The 18,492-nt window shown below is 43.4% G+C and overlaps 1 protein-coding gene across 3 annotated transcripts in view; it reads left to right on the top strand.

Annotated features, from left to right (window-relative positions):
- Window positions 1–14,977, top strand: part of SRGAP3 (SLIT-ROBO Rho GTPase activating protein 3) — a 444,353-nt gene extending 429,376 nt beyond the window's left edge. For all 3 annotated transcript variants that reach the window (XM_085624484.1, XM_085624482.1, XM_085624483.1), the window contains exons 21-22: window positions 1,859–2,186; window positions 7,407–14,977. In XM_085624484.1, the coding sequence (XP_085480610.1) occupies window positions 1,859–2,186; window positions 7,407–7,823 (745 nt within the window). In that variant the 3' untranslated portion in view covers window positions 7,824–14,977. The remainder of the gene's footprint in view (window positions 1–1,858; window positions 2,187–7,406) is intronic.
- Window positions 14,978–18,492: the final 3,515 nt, after the last annotated feature.

Here is an 18,492-nt window from a genome sequence, read left to right on the forward strand (position 1 = left end):
GAGGGAGGGTCTAATTTATAATGTTGCTCGGAACCCCTGGGCGGAAACAATTTTGTTACTGTTGGCTGACCATTTATAATTGTTTCTTTGCATAATGTGTTCAAAATGAACAATTTTGGTAGATGAATCCTACTGCTGTGACATCACTGCAGTAGCTAATTGACTTAGTAGTCAACTGCAGTGTCTACTGATACTTCCCACTGCACGCCCTATGTGCTTTACGGTTGCCTACGAACACCTCTTCCCACCCTTTTTTTTTACTTTAAGAAAAGATGTTTATTTGATAAATGTATACACTATTAATAGATACATTTGCAGGAAAACATAATGCCTGATTCACAAAGGTAACTTACACATTTTTTTTAGTGATTTACACTTTTGGATAAGTTTACTACTTTTGGTTATTCACAAAATCCGAGGGTAAGTTACTGTTAAACAAACACAGTAGTAAGTCCAGCACCACACATGGCCAAACATTGGTATTGCAACACTTTTCCATAGAAAATAATGGAGATAGGGCATTAAAATAAAATCCTACAGCGAAACATGTTAAGTTAAATTAAATTATTTAAAACAGTAAAAAAGCACAAATAAGTACAATTACATGGAAAAAAGAATACATATTTATTACTTAATTGTAAACTATTTCCATACCCTAGTTTGAATTTAAAAATTAATTTAGCAATAATTTTTATGAACATGTGGCTAAACTATTTTGAATTAATTCTATACATCACTCTAATAATTATTAATACATTATAAAAAACTATTTTTTCCTTTCGGTATAAATTTATTTTTTTATTTATAACTCGTATTTAAAAAAAAAATGTAAATTAATATATTTCCCCTAATTAAAGATTTATTTCAAAATTAAGTTAATAGTGCACAGTATTTTTTTCAATTTTTTTGTACAGTTAAAATAAAAGTATACAAATAATTTGCATAAATATGTAATATAAAAAGTTTTAAATTGTTTATATTCAAGTTTAATATTTGATTTACATTTTCCCTGTACTTTACCATACTGAGGCAATTTAACATTATTTCCTATAGGTATTTATTTTAATTCTCCATCTCCATCATTTTTTATGGGAGGGTATTGCTATACCAATGGTTGGCCATGTGCGGCGCTAAACTTACTTATGTGTTTTTTTTTTTACCAACTTGCACTCAGATTTTGTAACTAGCCAAAAGTAGTAAATTTACTCAAAAGTGTAAATTACTCAAAAGTGTAAGTTATTGTGAATGAGGCCCTAGATTATAGCAGTAAGTGTGGGAGGTATATGGGAGTGGCTTGGAAAAAGGGAAATGCTACAAAGGGAGTAAGGAGGGTTTTAGATTGTGTCAGGGAGGGATGTCACCCACCCACAAAAGAGTAAGGGCCATATTTATGAAGTTTGTGGTGCAGGGCAGCGCAGCAAGTCACCTTGCTGTGCTGCCCTGCATCACAGGGAAAGGGCAGGAATGTCCCTTTTTTATCCAATGCGGCACATTTCTGTCCTTTTCCCCTGCACTGGTGCCTTTTTTGCATCATAGCACCAACGCAGGCACCCTTGCACTGTGGTGCAAGGGTGCCTGTGTTGTATGCAGGATTGTTTTTGTTCGTAGCACTTATTTTTTGCACTAAGTGCATTCTTGCATCTAAAATGGATGCAAGGTATTTTTCACTAAAATATTGAATTAATGCAGATTTTGCCTTTGGTGTAATTTAGTATAATTTTAGCAAAATTTCACTTAAGTTTGTGAAAGCAAATTACATGAGTTTTGTACATCCCTGATTAACATTCTGTATTTTCTTAAGAATTCTGAGATGCAACAGAGAATAATTCAGTTCCCATTCCTTCATCTTCATTTACAGGGTTCGACTACGTTCTGATGGTGCTGCCATACCACGTCGCCGGAGTGGAGGTGATACCCACAGCCCACCAAGGGGTTTGGGTCCAGGGATCGACACCCCTCCCCGGGCAGCTGCGTGCCCGAGCAGTCCCCATAAGCTCTCTTTGAACCGGGGACGGATGGAGAGCCCAGAGAAACGCCGTTTGGCCACGTTTGGAAGTGCCGGCAGCATCAACTACCCCGAACGGAAGACGCCGATGGATAGCCACTCCTTGAGATCCACCTCTGGGTCCACTCGCCACAGCAGCCTGGGCGATCATAAGTCTCTGGAGGCCGAAGCTCTTGCCGAGGTCAGTGTCCGTGGGGTATTCATATTCCTTCTCAATACAAATATATATCTTAATGGGAAATGGTGGGGTACTTGAATATGCACCACTTTTTATAAAGCAAAAAATAATTCAAGGAACAAACCAAAATCTTCCTATTTTTGTTTACCTTTAGTGTATCCTGCTGACAAATCTACTAGTCCACTTATGCTTTTAAATTATGTCATCCCTTTTTTCTGAAACATTACTGGACAGAAAGTCCTATACATTCCCTTCCATCTATTTGTATAAATTTCATCCTGCTGACAAAGCAAAGGAGCAGCTAAGCATACCAGGTATTTTATTGAGATGACAAAAAAGCATATCACATTAATTAAAAATATACTTTTTCTCTTCTTGGTTTGAGAAGAATTTGGAGATTGTCACCCAACCTTTCCTTTCCAGGTTTATAAAAAAATCCACAAATGAAGGGGTAGAGCCTTGCTTAAAGTGCTATGACATTTTCTCAGCTGAGCTTTGATTGTCAACTCTAATGTCCGGCTGTCATTGACTACTTGCAAAGCTCTGTGAACTGCCTGCCAACTTACAATAAATTAAATTTAAATTTGTAGATATATATAGCGCTGCTTATCACCTGTGAGGGTATCCAAGCACTGTCCATGGGCACAGGGAGATTGAGTGATTTGTCCAGAATCACAGAATGTTGAGCCGATGCTGAGACACGAACCCGGATCACCATCTCCCGGCTCGGCAGCTCTGGCTGCTGTGCCACATCCTCTTCTACCCTAAGGGAGTATTAGGTGGGCATTCGATCTGCGTTCCCTGACTGCATGGTATGCATGGTATGCCCATGGTTGCAGGTACCTTCAGTTCAAATGAAGGAAGCAAAATGACTGCCAAAGCTTAGATGGCTCACCCTGGTAGATTGGGCTAACAGTGCGTGTGGCAGAATGTTTAACCCCCATGCATCGTTCTTCTCTGAATTGCAAAGGAGCCATCTGAAATGGAAAGTGTGCATTGGTTGACCTGGGCTGATGTGGACCCTGGAGCTGGAGCGGTCCCAGCGGCTGCAGTGGGGTCCTGTGTTGAAGTAGTCCCAAGAGGAGTGTCACTCTCCATCTGCCTGGTGGGTGGGCATGCCGCAGGGTAACAGTAGGCTAGTTTTGCAGCAGATTAATCACAAAACATAAACAACAAAAGAAGGGCTTTTCAATCATGTTATGCAGATATATAAGAGCGCACTATCACCTGGGAGGGTTTCCTGGTGCTGAGCAGGTGTGAATTTAGCCACAGCTGTGGCCTAGTGGTACTACTCGAAGAGCCAGGTCTTCAGCTTCTTGTGGAATTCAAGGAGGAGGATACTCTTATGTGTAGTGGCAGGTCGTTCCATGCTATAGCAGTGATGTAGGAGAAGGTTTCATCTAGGTGTCGTTCCCTCCTCTGTTGGCTAACAGGTGGAGTCCCACGGTGATGTGCTTTCCCCAGACATCACAATTTTGATCTGGTCTGTGTTTAGCTTTAGGCAGTTGGTCATCATCCAGTTGACAACATCAGTGTTTGCGTTGAAGAGGGTCAAGATCTCAGAGGATCCTTGCGGAAGTCTGCCGATGAGGTTGTGGGCATCCGAAGTGTATGGTGTGAGTGACTGACTGGGTCCTTCCAGTGACAAAGGAACAGATCCATCGAAGTGCATGTCCTTGGATTTTGAGATCATGTAGACTTTGGATGGGGATGAGGTGGGAGACTGTCTCAAATGCTGCGCAGAGGATCAGAAAGATGAGGGCCACCCTGTCTCCTCTGTCCAGAGTTATGCACATGTCATCCATGGTGGCGATGAGAGCAGTTTCCATACTGCGGTTTAGTCTGAAACAGACCGAGTGTTGTCGAGGAGTTGGTGGTCATTGAGGTATTTGGTGAGTCTGTTGATTTTCTCTACGACCCTGCCCGGTAATGGTAGAGGGAGATCTGTTTGTAGTTGGCGAGTAGTGAAGGGTCCGTAGAGGGCTTCTTTAGCAATGGGAGACAGTTGTGTGTTTTCAAGCATCTGGGAAGGTTGCAGAAGAGATTAAGGCCTTCAGAATGGGCTGAGCATGGAACTGATGGGTGCTGAGGGCAGTCCTCTGGAGCAGGCATTGTGGAGGCAGGGGTCCGATGGACCCCAGGGTGGATGTCCATCATGGTGGCAGCGGATTCTTCCGGGGTGATGTTGGGCCATTTGGTTAGCATTGGTTCTTTGAATAAGATTGGAAGGCATTTAGCGAGATCTGTTGGATCCGGTTGAAGTTGTTGTAAATGGCGATAATTTTGTTGCTGAAGAATTGAGGGAGGTTGTTGCAATGGTCCTGTGAAGGGGTGATCAAGTTGGAGGCAGCCGCTGGTGATGTGAAATCTTTCACAATGTCAGAGATTTCTTTTCTTCTATTGGTGATGGCATTATGTGGTCCACAAAAGCGGCTCCTTTGGTGGCAGGCAGCATCATAGGGGTGATTTAAATGTGCCTGCAAAAGAAAGGCTGTCGATGACAATAAGGACCTGGCAACTGAAGACCTAGCAAAAAACAAGAGTTAAGTGAATGGCATCTTTGGAATTTGTTAGAAAAAGTTGAACGAGGTAGAAATGACTTCTGCTACAGTTTACTCCCATCTAGGAAGGATGGACAACAAGGTTTTTGGGGATGAATCGCACGCAAAGCTGGCAGAGACCAGAATAAGGAAGTTGGAGAGCTGATTGGCCCAAGTGGAACCCGAACTCTAGGACCATGCAGAAACTCAGACCAATGTGCTATGTGCTCTACCAACACTAGATCGCAGGATCGAGGTGCCCACCAATGGAAGGAGGGTGTCAAATATCTTAAACTCCGTGCTCTCTCATGAGCCACAAATATTTTCTAGACATTATTAAGAGTTGTTTGCACATGGTACAATTCTCGGACACTGGTGATGATGAAGTTGCATGATTTCTGTACTGTAGACCCTACTTAAACCCTGTCATTCAATACATTGTTGGTGACATGGACTTGCAGATTATTCCATTGGGTATTATGGCTGGGCGGTGGAAAGTCTGATCTTCTATACTGTCTCCACCCATGCTTCTGGCCTTTCTCTCTTCTCTGTATGTCTTTCACTCATTTCTTTCCCTCTCCTCCCCATACCCACACTCCCCACTTTTCCATTTTGTACCCACCTCACTGGAAGTTATTGTTTTTTTGATACATACCCACTACTGATAACCATTTCTGGATATTGTTGTTGCACTGGAGAAGTACTTTTGGCTATTGAAATGTTCCCTATCAGTGGCTTTGTGGTGTTTGCGGCATTTGTAGTCTTTGGGAAGAGTGGTTGTCAATAAAATGAGTATAAATCCACTAAAATGAGAGATGCAAAGTGAGAATCTTTATTTGCGGGGATAGAATGTGAAATAGAAAGCACACTTTACTCAACAACACTTATAAATCATGGTATTTCTGGTCAATGACGAAGCCCACCAACAGAGAATGATGTTGTGGAAAGGCAAAGTTAGTTTTAATAACAGAATGTGATTTAGTCTGTATGGAATTTCTTATTCCACAGCCTCAGGATGGTACAGCAGACAGGGAAATGCTCAACTCTGTAGATAGCATGGGTTGTAGCTATTAAGGAATTCCATTGACACAATGAGACCTAGCAGACAGGGAATTGTCAGTTCCCTAGATAGCATGGGATGTAACTCTTAACGAAATACTTAATTCGACAGTGTACAGTGTGGTGTCGGTGAAAGGGAATGTTCAAGTCACACAGGCTGAATTGTATGTAGCCGCCAGAGCTTCAACAATAGAATGTAATGCAGCTGACAAGGAATGCCCTACTCCACAGACAGAGTGTGATGAATCCCACACAGAAGATTCCATCTCACAGAGAAAATGTGATGCACTGGAGAAGGAATGCCCAACTATGCAGACAGAATATGATATCCATTGTCAATCCCAGAATGCTCTGTTGGGCTGCGGCCGTGGTACTCTGTTGTCTTGTCACAGACAGGCCCAATGAAGATATCAGACTGAGAGATGAGGTCCACGCTGTAGACATTTTGTGGTCTCTTTGTCACTACCAATGTCAAACACCTTCAGGTCAGAACTGTAGTTAAACAATGGATATACGCTCAGGATCATAACCCCAAACCTCAGCCTTTTCCACCAATGCATGAAGAGGTAAGATATGGATTCATGGCTCGTCGAGTGATTGGGGCATTCTCTTATAGAACACAGTGTTCTGAATTTTTATATTATTTTGAATAGAAAGACTTAGAGCCTCATTTAATGCCTGGTGGCAGAGACACCCAAATGCTGGGTTCGTCGAGCTAATAACTCCACTGGCCCAGCTGCAGCTGACCCGCCACATGTAGACTTCTCCAGCTGAGAGAGGGACTTATTTTCACCACAATTAGTCTCACCAACATGGGGGGAACCAGCCCCCTCAAAAAAAATATATATGGCAGCAGGTCCACCATCTCATTCGATTAGCTCTCCTTTGTTTTCTAAATACAGACTCCTAAACGGGATGTTGTCTTTGGGAAATAAAAAGCGAATGTTCCTAGAATTCCCAGTTCATAGGGGTATTTTGAATTTTCTTTGCTGTGGCTGACTTGACACTGCATAGTAGAGGCCGCTGTGAATAGTCTACCTCCTTCTCATCCGCCACCCCGCATTCACCCCGTCTCCCACCCTGCATTCAACCCGTCTCCCACCCCACATTCATCCCGTCTCCCACCCCGCATTCACCCCGTCTCCCACCCTGCATTCACCCCGTCTCCCACCCCGCATTCACCCCGTCTCCCACCCCGCATTCCCGCTGTCCCCCAATTCGACCATGAGCACTCTTACAAGTGGTAATGCAGAGGAGAGGGAATTTCCTACATGAAAGCTGGTGGCATCGCTGCCTTTGAAAGCAGTGATTTCCTCTGGCATGAGTCAAGTGAACTGAGGTTTGGCGGACGGGATATCCCGTGAATTTTTTATCAGATATTCCATTAAAGCCAACTGAAAATGAAGCCCTTCAACTACAAATCTCACAATGTCCTTTGCTCCAAAACAAAAACGGGAAGTGCAGTTCAGTGTGACTCAAGGTGTGTATGGTCTTCTGTGTAAAATTCTAAATGCAGACCCATGTGAGGACTAAGCGGGCAAGAGTAGTTTTGGGCACACGTGGATGGGAGTGATGAAACTGTAATTATGAAGAATTAATTAGAGCTTTCTCTCTCTATTGGCAGGACATTGAGAAGACCATGAGCACAGCTCTCAATGAGCTTCGGGAGTTGGAGAGACAGAACACAGTGAAACAGGCCCCTGACGTCGTGCTGGACACGCTGGAGCCCATGAAGGGACCGCCCATCGGCTCAGTAAACTCGGAACCTGCCAGCCCGCTACACACCATTATGATCCGGGACCCTGATGCTGCCATTCGGCGTAGCAGCAGCTCCAATACTGAAATGATGACCACTTTCAAGCCGCCCCTCTCTGCTCGCTTGGCCGGGGCGCAACTCCGACCGCCTCCCATGAGGCCAGTCAGACCAATCGTGCAACACCGATCTAGCAGCAGTAGCAGCTCAGGAGTGGGCAGCCCCGCGGTAACGCCAACAGAGAAAATATTTCCCAACAATACTTCTGACAAATCTGGTACAATGTAGCTGGGCCAAGTGACTACATAGAAACCTTCTATTAAAGGGAAAGCCACTAAAGAATCAGAAGATATATATACATCTGGAAACTTTGAAGACGAAAAAGCTGACTGTGGTACCAGTATCTAGGCTTGAGGCCTAGTAGCAGTGTGAAGGCCTGAGGCCTGTGTGCATGTCCAAGGCTTTGTGATGGGCTGTAAGCCTGAGGCCTGCCAGTAGTGTGTAGGCCCAAAGCCTAGTGAAAATGTGTGGGCCTAAGGCCTGATGACAGTGGGCTAGTCTACGGCCTTATCCTTGTGACCAGCTGTAGGTTTAAGGCCCGCCCACCTTTATGTGTGTACATATATATATATGGGTGTGTGCGTGTATGTGTATATACGTACACACATTCATATATGCGTATTTATGGAACCACGTAAACTGGAACACCTAATGTGCATAGACTAAAAGTGTACAGTGGTATAACATAGTGTGTTGATTTTGGAGACTATATAGAATCTCCAATGCAGTTAATTTGTATTTTTAGGTTTACCTCAGAAACTGGCCCTGTCCGTCCCCATTTTAGGTACTTCTTTCATCTCTGTGGAGGATAAGAACATTGTATCCTTTAAACGTGGGGCGGAAGAAGATAAGTATGGTAAGGCAAAGATGGCGCCCTGTGGGATCGGAAAAGGAATGCTCTTGTTTGCCCCAGTGGGAATCTGGGCCACCGAAGATCATTCCAACATGCAGTGAATTGAATGCGATCGGGGGAGATCCACATTTCTCGACACTGGACATGCGGAGGGCTGCAGACCTTCTCAGCCCTCAACTGTATACCGCCACAGGCAAGATGGGTGCACTCCCGCCCATTGAATTGTTTGTAGAATAGGTGACTGTACCTTCGGCCTCAAAGTAGCACAGTCTTTCAGGTGTAAAGCAACAAACCTTGGGAACATTTAGCGGTTGCGGTGGTCACAATACAGACATGCCGCAATCCGAATACTGTGGTATAGATATATATAGAGAGAGGTTAACTTATAGTTTTGAAATATTTGATTTGTTTTGTGTTCTTTCTACTAATTACCTTCAAGAGTCAGAGTCTGAACTGGTAAGAAGGGGCAATTCCATTCCTTGAGATGAAATTGCACTGTGCAGGCATGCTTGGGGATGGGAGTGAAGAGAGACGCGACCCCGGTATCCTCCCTTCTGTCCTCTTGCACGAAAGTGGGCTGTGTAATGAAGCATGAGCCATATTTGACATTGGATGTTACAAATCTAATGGATATTATTTGCACTTTCTTATACTATACAATACAGCTTATGTTTACGCACACATACAGCACTCACCCTCACTCCCTGCACAGTAAATAACAAGGTTTCAGAGGGGTCTTCTACAGTTCTCTTCCTGTGGATTGGAATCAGTTCAGATTTGGTGTCAGGCAGCGCACAGGAAGTCTTTGGTGCCTAAGATTAGTTATAGCACATGTGCCAACCGATATTGGACTAGCCCTTGGAAACCCAGAGCAGAGATTCTCGCCCAGTGAGATACAAGGTTACACGAGATCTCTCCTATGCCGCATAATCTTATGTCACCCCAAGGCGTCACCCCAACCACAGTCTGCTGAGCCAGCAATGTTTGAATTGGTTTTATTTCTTCCTTTCCTTTCTGATCATACATCGGCTCCCTCTTGACATCATGTGCCTCTGAAGGAGATTCAGCTTGCAGATGCAGAGACAGGCACTCTCAGATTCAAAATGGACAAATAGAGGCTGACTTGGAAACCATACAAATGCACAAACACAGTTGGAAGTTACAGCATTCCTTTAAAATGTTGTTCTTTTCTTAGAAGTCCTAAAACTGTATTTTTTCCACATCCTCAATTTATAGGGTATTTTATCCTTTTATTCACTAAGCAGCATTGAAGATCCCAGAATGCTTTGAATATGGATTATCAAAGAAGGTGTAGCCACCATTTGACCCCAGTCCAGTGGATGTAGACACTGTGGATGCCTGTTGTACACCCACTGGTGTTGTCGGAAGCTCAACAGTGATTGGTTACATTTAAGTGCTCCCAGCAGCATTTTGTGAATATTTTTTTCAATGAATTCTGTCATTTCTGGATTCAGCTTTATTATAAGTTGATCTCGACCTTTGGTAAGTAGCCCTTTTGAACTCTGTGATGTATAGTTTGGTTTCAGTGTAGATCCTTTATGCACATCCCCTTTCCCTTATTTACCTGGAAAAGGTCTACTTCTTCCAGTCAAAAACTTTTTCTTGCAAATTCCCTGATTCTGTTAATCACCTGCAAAGAACCAGAATTCAGCATGCCTTGGCCTGAGTGACAGTGAAAGCGCCCTGCAGCATCTTGGAGTATACGCCTGACTAGAGAAGATTAGCTTTCCCTCCCCGTCCCCCCAAAAAGAGCCTAGGGGCATACTTACAAGCCCCATCACCACCACGTTACTTTCAGTGACGTTGTGATGGCGATAGGGGCCTCGCCTTATTTACAAGGCAGCGTTAAGCCACTTAACGTGGTATAATGCTGCCTAGTAAATAAGGCACCCTTTCACACTGTGTTTAGCGTGAAAGGGGTGGGCAGTGGGTCTTGCGGTGGGCGTTCCACTGCAACACCCATTGATTTTCACCCTGGCCCCCATTTACAAGGGCCTTGTAAATAGGAGGCAGCACCAAAATTAAGACCTGGGAAAACCTGGTCTTAAACAGGTGAAACAAGGAGAGCTGCTTTATTTCACCTCATTTTTGCTGTTTCCATGTGTGCTGCCTTGTGCAGCATGCATAGAAACAGCAAATTGCCTATGATTGTTTATGTGCAGGAAGTTCCTCCTTCCTGCACATAAAAATAATTTTAAAAATACTATTTTGCAACTTCTATGTGTGTTACATTAAGCAGCACACATAGAAGTTACAAAACGGCATTTAAAGATTGTTTATGTGCAGGAAGGGGGACCCTTCCTGCACATAAACAATCTTCCCTCCAACGCAGACACCCTTGCACTATGGTGCAAGGGTGCCTGCGTTGGCGCAAGGCAGCTGAACTCAGTTCCAGCGCAGGGGGAAACTCTGGGGTGCGCCTCATTGTTGTGAATACAGCACATCCCTGTGTTTTTAGAAGGCAGAAGCATGGCGTTAGCAAGGTTTGCTTAACACCATGCTTCTACATTCTGCTGTAAATATGTCCCCTAGACTTAAGGACACACTGTGTGCTTGAACCAGACCTATAGTTGCCTAAAAGACCTCTGAATTATAGTGGCAACAGACCTTGCTGCTAACCTTAATTGGAATGAAAATAATCTATTGAGACTGTTTATGGAATTGGTGCTGGAGTTGTCAGAGGAAATGACTGTGGAGTGAGTGGCGTCCTTCCACCACAGAATAGTGTTTCTCAAAGGAGATCGTGGCAGACGTGTAAAAGGGCGCCTCGGTGTAAGGGAGACAGTGGAACAACAGAGGTGGCCTTTTTGTGTTTGGAAAGCAAGGTTTGTTTGTGGTTTACACGTCGCCAGGTATGCATGGCCACAGTTGACCCTTGTGTATGGAGACTTATTTGTCCCTGCCAGGAGAGGGGTGTGCCTGTTGGGGTACCCAAACTTAGCAGAGGGGTGGCCCTGGAAGGATACCCAAACTTGGGAGAGGGGTGAACCCCTCTGCCAACGTGAGCCTGTCTGCACTATAAAGAGAGTGGCAGGTGTGAGGAGAGTGCATTGGAGATCCATCCACCACTTCTGGAGAGAGTGCTAGAAGTAGAAAGGTGAGTCGAAGCAGCCCTATCCCACAACAATTTAAAAAGCCGCCAGGGTAACAGAGCGATCAGTGGGCAGAGGACCTTGTGAGACACTTTGTACTTCAGTGCTCACTGCTCCTCTCAAGAAGAGAAGTGCAGGATCTCTGCTTCTCTGTGGACAGAACCTCTAGGGTTGCATCCGTGTTTTGAGTTCCTTCCATTTTATCCTTCACATCTTCCCAAGGATCAGCAACAGTGCCGGCTTCCCTCTCATGGGTACCAGGGCTGCTGCAGGGCAAGCTCCAAACTCCTGTCAGAAGGGGTACAGCACAGGTGGTGGCAAGCTTCCCTGGCAACTTCAGGATAGTACAAGAAGGGCTATAATAGCACAAGCTTCCCGCGTGTTCTACACACAGAACTAGTACAGCATGGACAGCATCAATACAGTCTCTTCTCACCAGAAGAGTAAGTTCAGCACATCCAGCACCCATGCAGACATGCTGCGGAAAAACTTATGGGTGCATCTCAGGCAGCAGCATCACATGCAACACAGCCTGCAGAAGCACACCCTTACATTACAAAACCTAACTGGTACAGTACAGGAGGCAGCAATGGAAGCTTCCCTTAGATAAATCCAATATACAACCAGACAGGAGCAGTGCAAGCTGGCTTCCCTTGATGTACAGGTATGTTTCAGACGTCCACGGATCTAGATAGAATGAAGCGGTAGAGGAAATGTAGCAGCACCGCATGATTTTATCACTGACAGAGAAGGTCTTTCTTATATGTGGAAGGTGTATAGAATGGACACCAGCTGTGCAAGCTTCCTTCACACAGAATAGGTGCAGTAGATGCAGTTTAAAATCCAGTTGATCAGTTGCAAAGGTTTTTACTGGAACCCTCTGGTGAAATGTGGGTTTCTGGGCACTTACTGAACACACCCACCATTCATTGCACTGCAAAGAGCTGCATAGGTGCACTTTATGTACACTAAGGAAGTAGCACATGAAGGGGCAGGTTTATTATTTTTTTATGCAGTGCAGCTCAACACTCAAGGTTGCTTCACTGTTGCACAAGGGGAAGGAAGCAGTGCCGAGCCATATTTATTAAAGATTCCCTGCTGGTGCTCTCATCCCCGGCACTAGTCTGCCTAGTGCCAAGCACCAGCTTTGCACCATGGTGCAGAGATGGGCGTGTGATGTGTATTGAAAGGATTTCAAGTCAAAATCTTATGCTTAGACAAACTGTAAAACAAGCCACACATTGGATGTGTGCTGTACAGTGCAGCACAAATGGAAAGTGTGCAATGTTTGGAAAATAAAAACATTTCTCTACCTTAGCGCCTGCTTGAAGGAGGCATTATTTGGCAATGCAGATGGCAGTCTATCATAGTAGATTGGTCTTGGCATCAAAAACTATGGGTGCTTGCGTGGTACCCCCAAGTTCCACCCAGCAGTTCATTGTGGTATTTGCTCTGAAGAAAGAGCAAAACACTTTTTGCATTGGAAAGTAAATACCATACCAATAATTGGTACAGCTTTACTTCACTTAAAATGACTTATCACTCATACAATCTCCTAATAAATCTGTCCTGAAGTGTAGCAGTGTAAAGGTCCTATGCACCTACAGGCACATCTCGGTCAGCACCCGTGCAGTACCCATTCATACACACAGAATAGGCACAGCAAGCGGCAGTCCTGCAGGCATCCATTGTGCAAGATGTGCAACAGCCATTTCCAAGAAAGGGCATTTCTAAGTCAGGACCTGCACAGCCCCACTTAACATTCAGAGAAATATATGGAGTCAAAACACCCTTTATGCAAAAAAGAATACGCCTTCCTTAGTAAACAGAAGTCCATGCTTTCCCCACACAGAGAAGAGCAACGCTTGCACAAACAACGAGCAAAGCATGTCCATGGGCATGGGGAACATTAAGAGAAATGTCACTTGCATAGGCACAAAAGAGCAAGAGGGTCATAAGTGTGAGTTTCCATCTCGAAGACTGAGCAGGCACACCAAAGGCAGCAGTAGTACATGCCTGCGCACCACACATACACAAAAAAGACAAGGCACCGGTAGTGTGAGCGGTGCACGCACTCGCTACATCCCACAGGTATAATATGGATAGCAACAATGCAAGCTTCTCAAACTGAATCCGAGTCAGCACAGTCATTGAAAACATGTGAACATACACTGGCACTCTCTTTCATTCTCTCACACATGACCAACCCTCCCTCACTGTTAGCATAGGATACAGTAGCAGGATGAGATTCCTTCACACTGTAAACAAACTCCGTACATTTGGATAAGTATGCCTCTTTTTCAACCATTCTTTTTTGCCACTAAGTGTATGAAATTTCCATATTCTGATATCAAAAATTGTTCTGTCATTCATACAAGTCAACAGGTGACCAAGACATTAGATCAGATTAAAATATAGGTGTGACGTGACATATAAGAAAATGTTTGAAAACACATGACTCACTTTGCTGCTTTCAAACTTTTTCACCTAGTCCCCTTTTGGAGGGTCTCCGAATAGGCCAAAAAATGTCATTAATGTTCGGTGCATTGTTTAACCACTCGTCAACCAAAGTAATAGCGACAACAAATTTGCATACACCAAGCTTAGCATTATGAAACACACAGCCAACCACCATGCAGCCTAAAATGGAACAGGGTTTGGAAACATGCAACTCTTCATTGAAATTGTATCCCTAATGTGACTCAGCAGTCAGTGTACTGGGGAGTGGGGAGACTGAGGATTGGCAGTTCAATTTGAAAGTTATTTTCCCTCCACATGTATTAATATATAAAGTAAAACCTAAGAGTTATATTTATATCAGTTCATGTTTGGAAACATATCTTCTGCACGCACAAGGCACGCAGGGAATCTCGGCGAGCAGCCGACGTAGCCCACACTTTGATTGGAATTTTGAGATCAGGCCTTTTTTGTATCAGTTGACTTCTAAGACTAGCGCCACCTCCCCGGTTCCTACTTATGTACAGACTGACATGAACCCTATGTAACAGCCTAGCCCCTACCCTTCCCACCCTACCTGATCTCAATAGTGCACTTCCTTATCTAGCCTGAAGTATATAATACCTGGAACATTTTGTGCACCCTGGAATGTGTCCCTAACTAGTGATAACGCAGGCTCCCCAGTATGGCCCTATAGAACCCATGCTGAGGGCGAGCTGCACCTTTTATTGGCTGTTTCTGTTACCAGGTACCATTAGAATAAGCGCTGATTGGCTATCCCTGTGTACTGATTGATGTCATACCCATGGATGTTGTTGCTGTAATGTATGATGATGTCATTCAGTCAGATCATCTGATTGGATCCCCTCTTATGTATGCCAATGATGCCATGTAGATCAAAGCAACTGGCTGGACGTGAAACTGTCCAGTTCAATAAACAGCATAAATTTTCTAATAACTTGTGTCGTGCTTCGTCGGTCCGAAGGCTGCTGAGTCTCGCATATTGGAAAAGTAAGTGTTAATATTCCAAATATATTGCAACCCACCCGCAGAGCTGCTTTTCATCATATCAAGTACCTATACAAAGCATACTGTAAAGCCAGTTGTATAATTTCATCACCCTTGGAAGCATGAAAGGAGAAGTCTCTTGAAGAAAAGGTTGGAAATTGTAAACATTTGTCTTATATATGCTCTTAATTCATTGCGTCACATTTAACATGATTTGGCGGTTTACTGAAGTACGCTGTTACCACATTATAAATGCAGTAAAATCACTATAATACACAGGATTGTCCTCGCTGTTGCTACTAGCAAACAGCCAGGGCTAAATTCTCAGCTTTCTTCATAGTATTGCAAATTGCAGGTTACATTTGTAGTACTCTCCCGACCCCGGGTGCAGTAATAAAATTAGAGATTAATGGTATTACCGTAACTAAGCAAGAGCAGTGTAACAATGAGGGCAGTAGCGTTTAATAAGCAAGAACACTCCATCAGATAGGATTTATATCAAACAGGATTTATAAAGTGCTGTTATTCACCCACAAGGGTATCCAGGTTCTGAGATCCAAGCCATTCATTCATACATTGGCCAACATCAATTGGCTTGGCTGATAGAGTTCATCAAAATCATATTACATATATTAACATATACATTTTTTCATTTTATTTATTTATGATTTTTTATATAGTTCCTAGCAGGCCCAGGTGCAACACAGTGCTTTACATACAAACATTGCTCTAGAGACATAAAGTGCTAACTGAAATGGTGATGCCCCTAAAGTCAGATGAGGAATGAGTAACTTATTAAAAGAAATTTGCAAACTGTATTGATGATGTTCATAGAAAACTATTTGTGTTTGAGAGTATGTACAGAGGGTTATTGCAAAATAGACAACTCAAGACGAGGGGATAAGGAGAGATATTCAAAACTTAAGAATTCTGAGAAGCAGAGTTAAAAATAGTAGGGACACATTATCAAGGACGGCGTTAAAATTATCGCCGCTTTAGCGGCAGGAAACTGCCGCTAAAGCGGCGATAATGGGCTTGATAATATGCCGCAGAGAATTCCAATAGAAGCCCATGTTCACACCAGAATAATTGATCATTTTAATGCCGTCCTTGATAATATGCCCCAGTAGTCTTCAAGAGGAAGGTTAAGGGGATGGTACTTAGACATTTAGAAAGAGGTGAGCTAAGAAATGCAGCATTCATCTTGGGGAGTGTAAAAGGGAGTGGTGGAGGTTGGTGGAAGGCTGAGGCAAGGAAAGGAAAAGGAGTTCCAGAAAGCAGTAGGAAAGGGATTGGTGTGGATCACCGGGGGAAGGAGTTCTACGAGAGAAGGATTCCGGCTCAGGACATTGATTATTTTGCTTTACAGCAGGTGCCGTTTTTATTTCGAATCTTAGAAGAGAGTGGACGCCCACAGAGATTTTTAATTTTGTGCAACAAGTAGTGCTGAGAGGTGAATGGAGGATTTTGTGCACCAGGCAAACACATTTTGAAGATGCACCTATCTTCAGCCAGCAGCCATTGAGGTGAGCCAAGTGTTTCTTGATGCACCTACTGATAAGTATAAGAGAGCCGTAGAGTGGTGATCCGCTTTCAGAGGAGCAAGATGTCCTTTCGGCACGCCACTCAGAATAAAGTTCCATTAATTAAGGCTGGGAAGTGCCAGCTATTGAACACAGTCTTGCAGTCATGTCCAGGGATGAGGGGGTTCAAGCCTTATAGCAAACGTAGCTGGTTGTGTGTGTTTTTGGCCATGCTGTTGATGAGCGTAGCGGTACATTTGTGATTTCTTCGAGAATTCACGAGTCCTACTGTTACACTAGTGAGGTCAGTGTATTTGGTATGCAAGTCTAGGGTGTTTTAGGGTAGACTAATGTTTGAGGTTTTGCTAAAGAAGACTGTATCTGGGATTTGAAGTTTGACCAATCAGTTGAGTATGGCCATTGGACAATAGAACATGTGTTTTGGAAATTATGAGGTCAAGTATGGAACCGTTCTCATGATTGTACGCCTTGCAGTGCTGAATAAGGTCAATGTTGCAGAGCAATTCAGAGGAGTTGCTAGGCTCTCTCCAGAGGAGATGGGCATTATCAATGAAAGTAATGTTTGAGGACAGTGAAAGTTTGTCAGAAACGTGCTCCAAACAGTGTTCAACTATGGTGGCTTGTCACCAGCGGGATGATACCTTTAACCCTGGAGAACTAGGGTTGACACTTTTTATGCAAATTCAGGCAGGTGGGGTGGGATACAATTTCTATAGACTTTTTTAGGATGGAGTTTTTATGACTACACAATCACCTCCAGTTTTTCGTCCACAATATGACAAATAATGGAGTAAAGGTGGTGTGCCGCAGCGGGGCGAAGAAGGAAGTCAATGATTTTCTATGAAGAAATACTGAGTCAGGTTGTATCCACAAACAAGAGGCCAAGATTGGAGAAGTGCTCATGTCAATAATCTCAACCAAGTCTCTGACAGCAAATGTGCAATTAAGTAGTAATCAGCTAGAGTGAAGTTAGACTCTTTGCTCTCGGAGAAGGTAAGAAGAGGGATTTCAATGTCGTCTGTGTTCAGTGTGTCTCAATTTTAGTCCAGTCCAGGCTCCTCAAGAGAATGGTAATATGAAACGAAAAAGGGGTCCACCTTGGAATACTATTGGTGATCATTCATGAGGGCTGAAGTTGTCCAGTTCATGGTTTTTCTGGAATAGTTATGATGACTACTCCAGAGGGTTATTTTAAAGTGCTACAAGCCACAACAATATATAGTGCCAAAGGGTATGTCAAACAGCTTTGAAGGACTATTTGGTGATAGGAAGGGAGTGGCAGGACTAGAGAAGGTGGCGATGAACGGCATAGATATATTATAGACCCATCTTACCTCCTATCCAACCGCACAAGCTAGGCGTGACAGGTAGTGAGAAAACTGACAATTCTAGGGGTTGATAAACTAATGAAATCCTACAGAGAACAAAGGACTACAGCAAATTAGAAAACAGTGGTGAAAATGTGACCATTTAATTGTTAGTTTAAAGTGTTAAAAGTAGGTGCAGCATTTAAGGAGAAGCGAGTACTATAAGCAACATTCTGAAGCAATAAGCCACTGACAGCTGTTTGTGGTAGACAATAAGTACATATTTGTCAAAGAATAACCCACTCATTCCACTGCAAATTACACCAGAGATTTGTACTGCAAACCTTGTAGAGAAACATATATGTAAATTGTGTGCAGAAAAGCAAACCATGACCTCGGTAACAAACTGTCTCTTATCCTGCTGGAAACTATTCTGATCGTCTACTGCAAACTGTATTCAGTCAGTCAGAATGTCATTATTCGATTTGCAAAAGCAATCTTAAAAGTACAATAAAAACTGTATAAACACATCAGTAAATTCATAAACACAGCATACAATTCCAGATCATAGATACACCATAAAATACAGTATCATAGATAAACATAATACACCCT

Source organism: Triturus cristatus, chromosome 9 (genome assembly GCF_964204655.1).
Source record: "Triturus cristatus chromosome 9, aTriCri1.1, whole genome shotgun sequence".
Classification (NCBI taxonomy): Eukaryota; Metazoa; Chordata; class Amphibia; order Caudata; family Salamandridae; genus Triturus; species Triturus cristatus.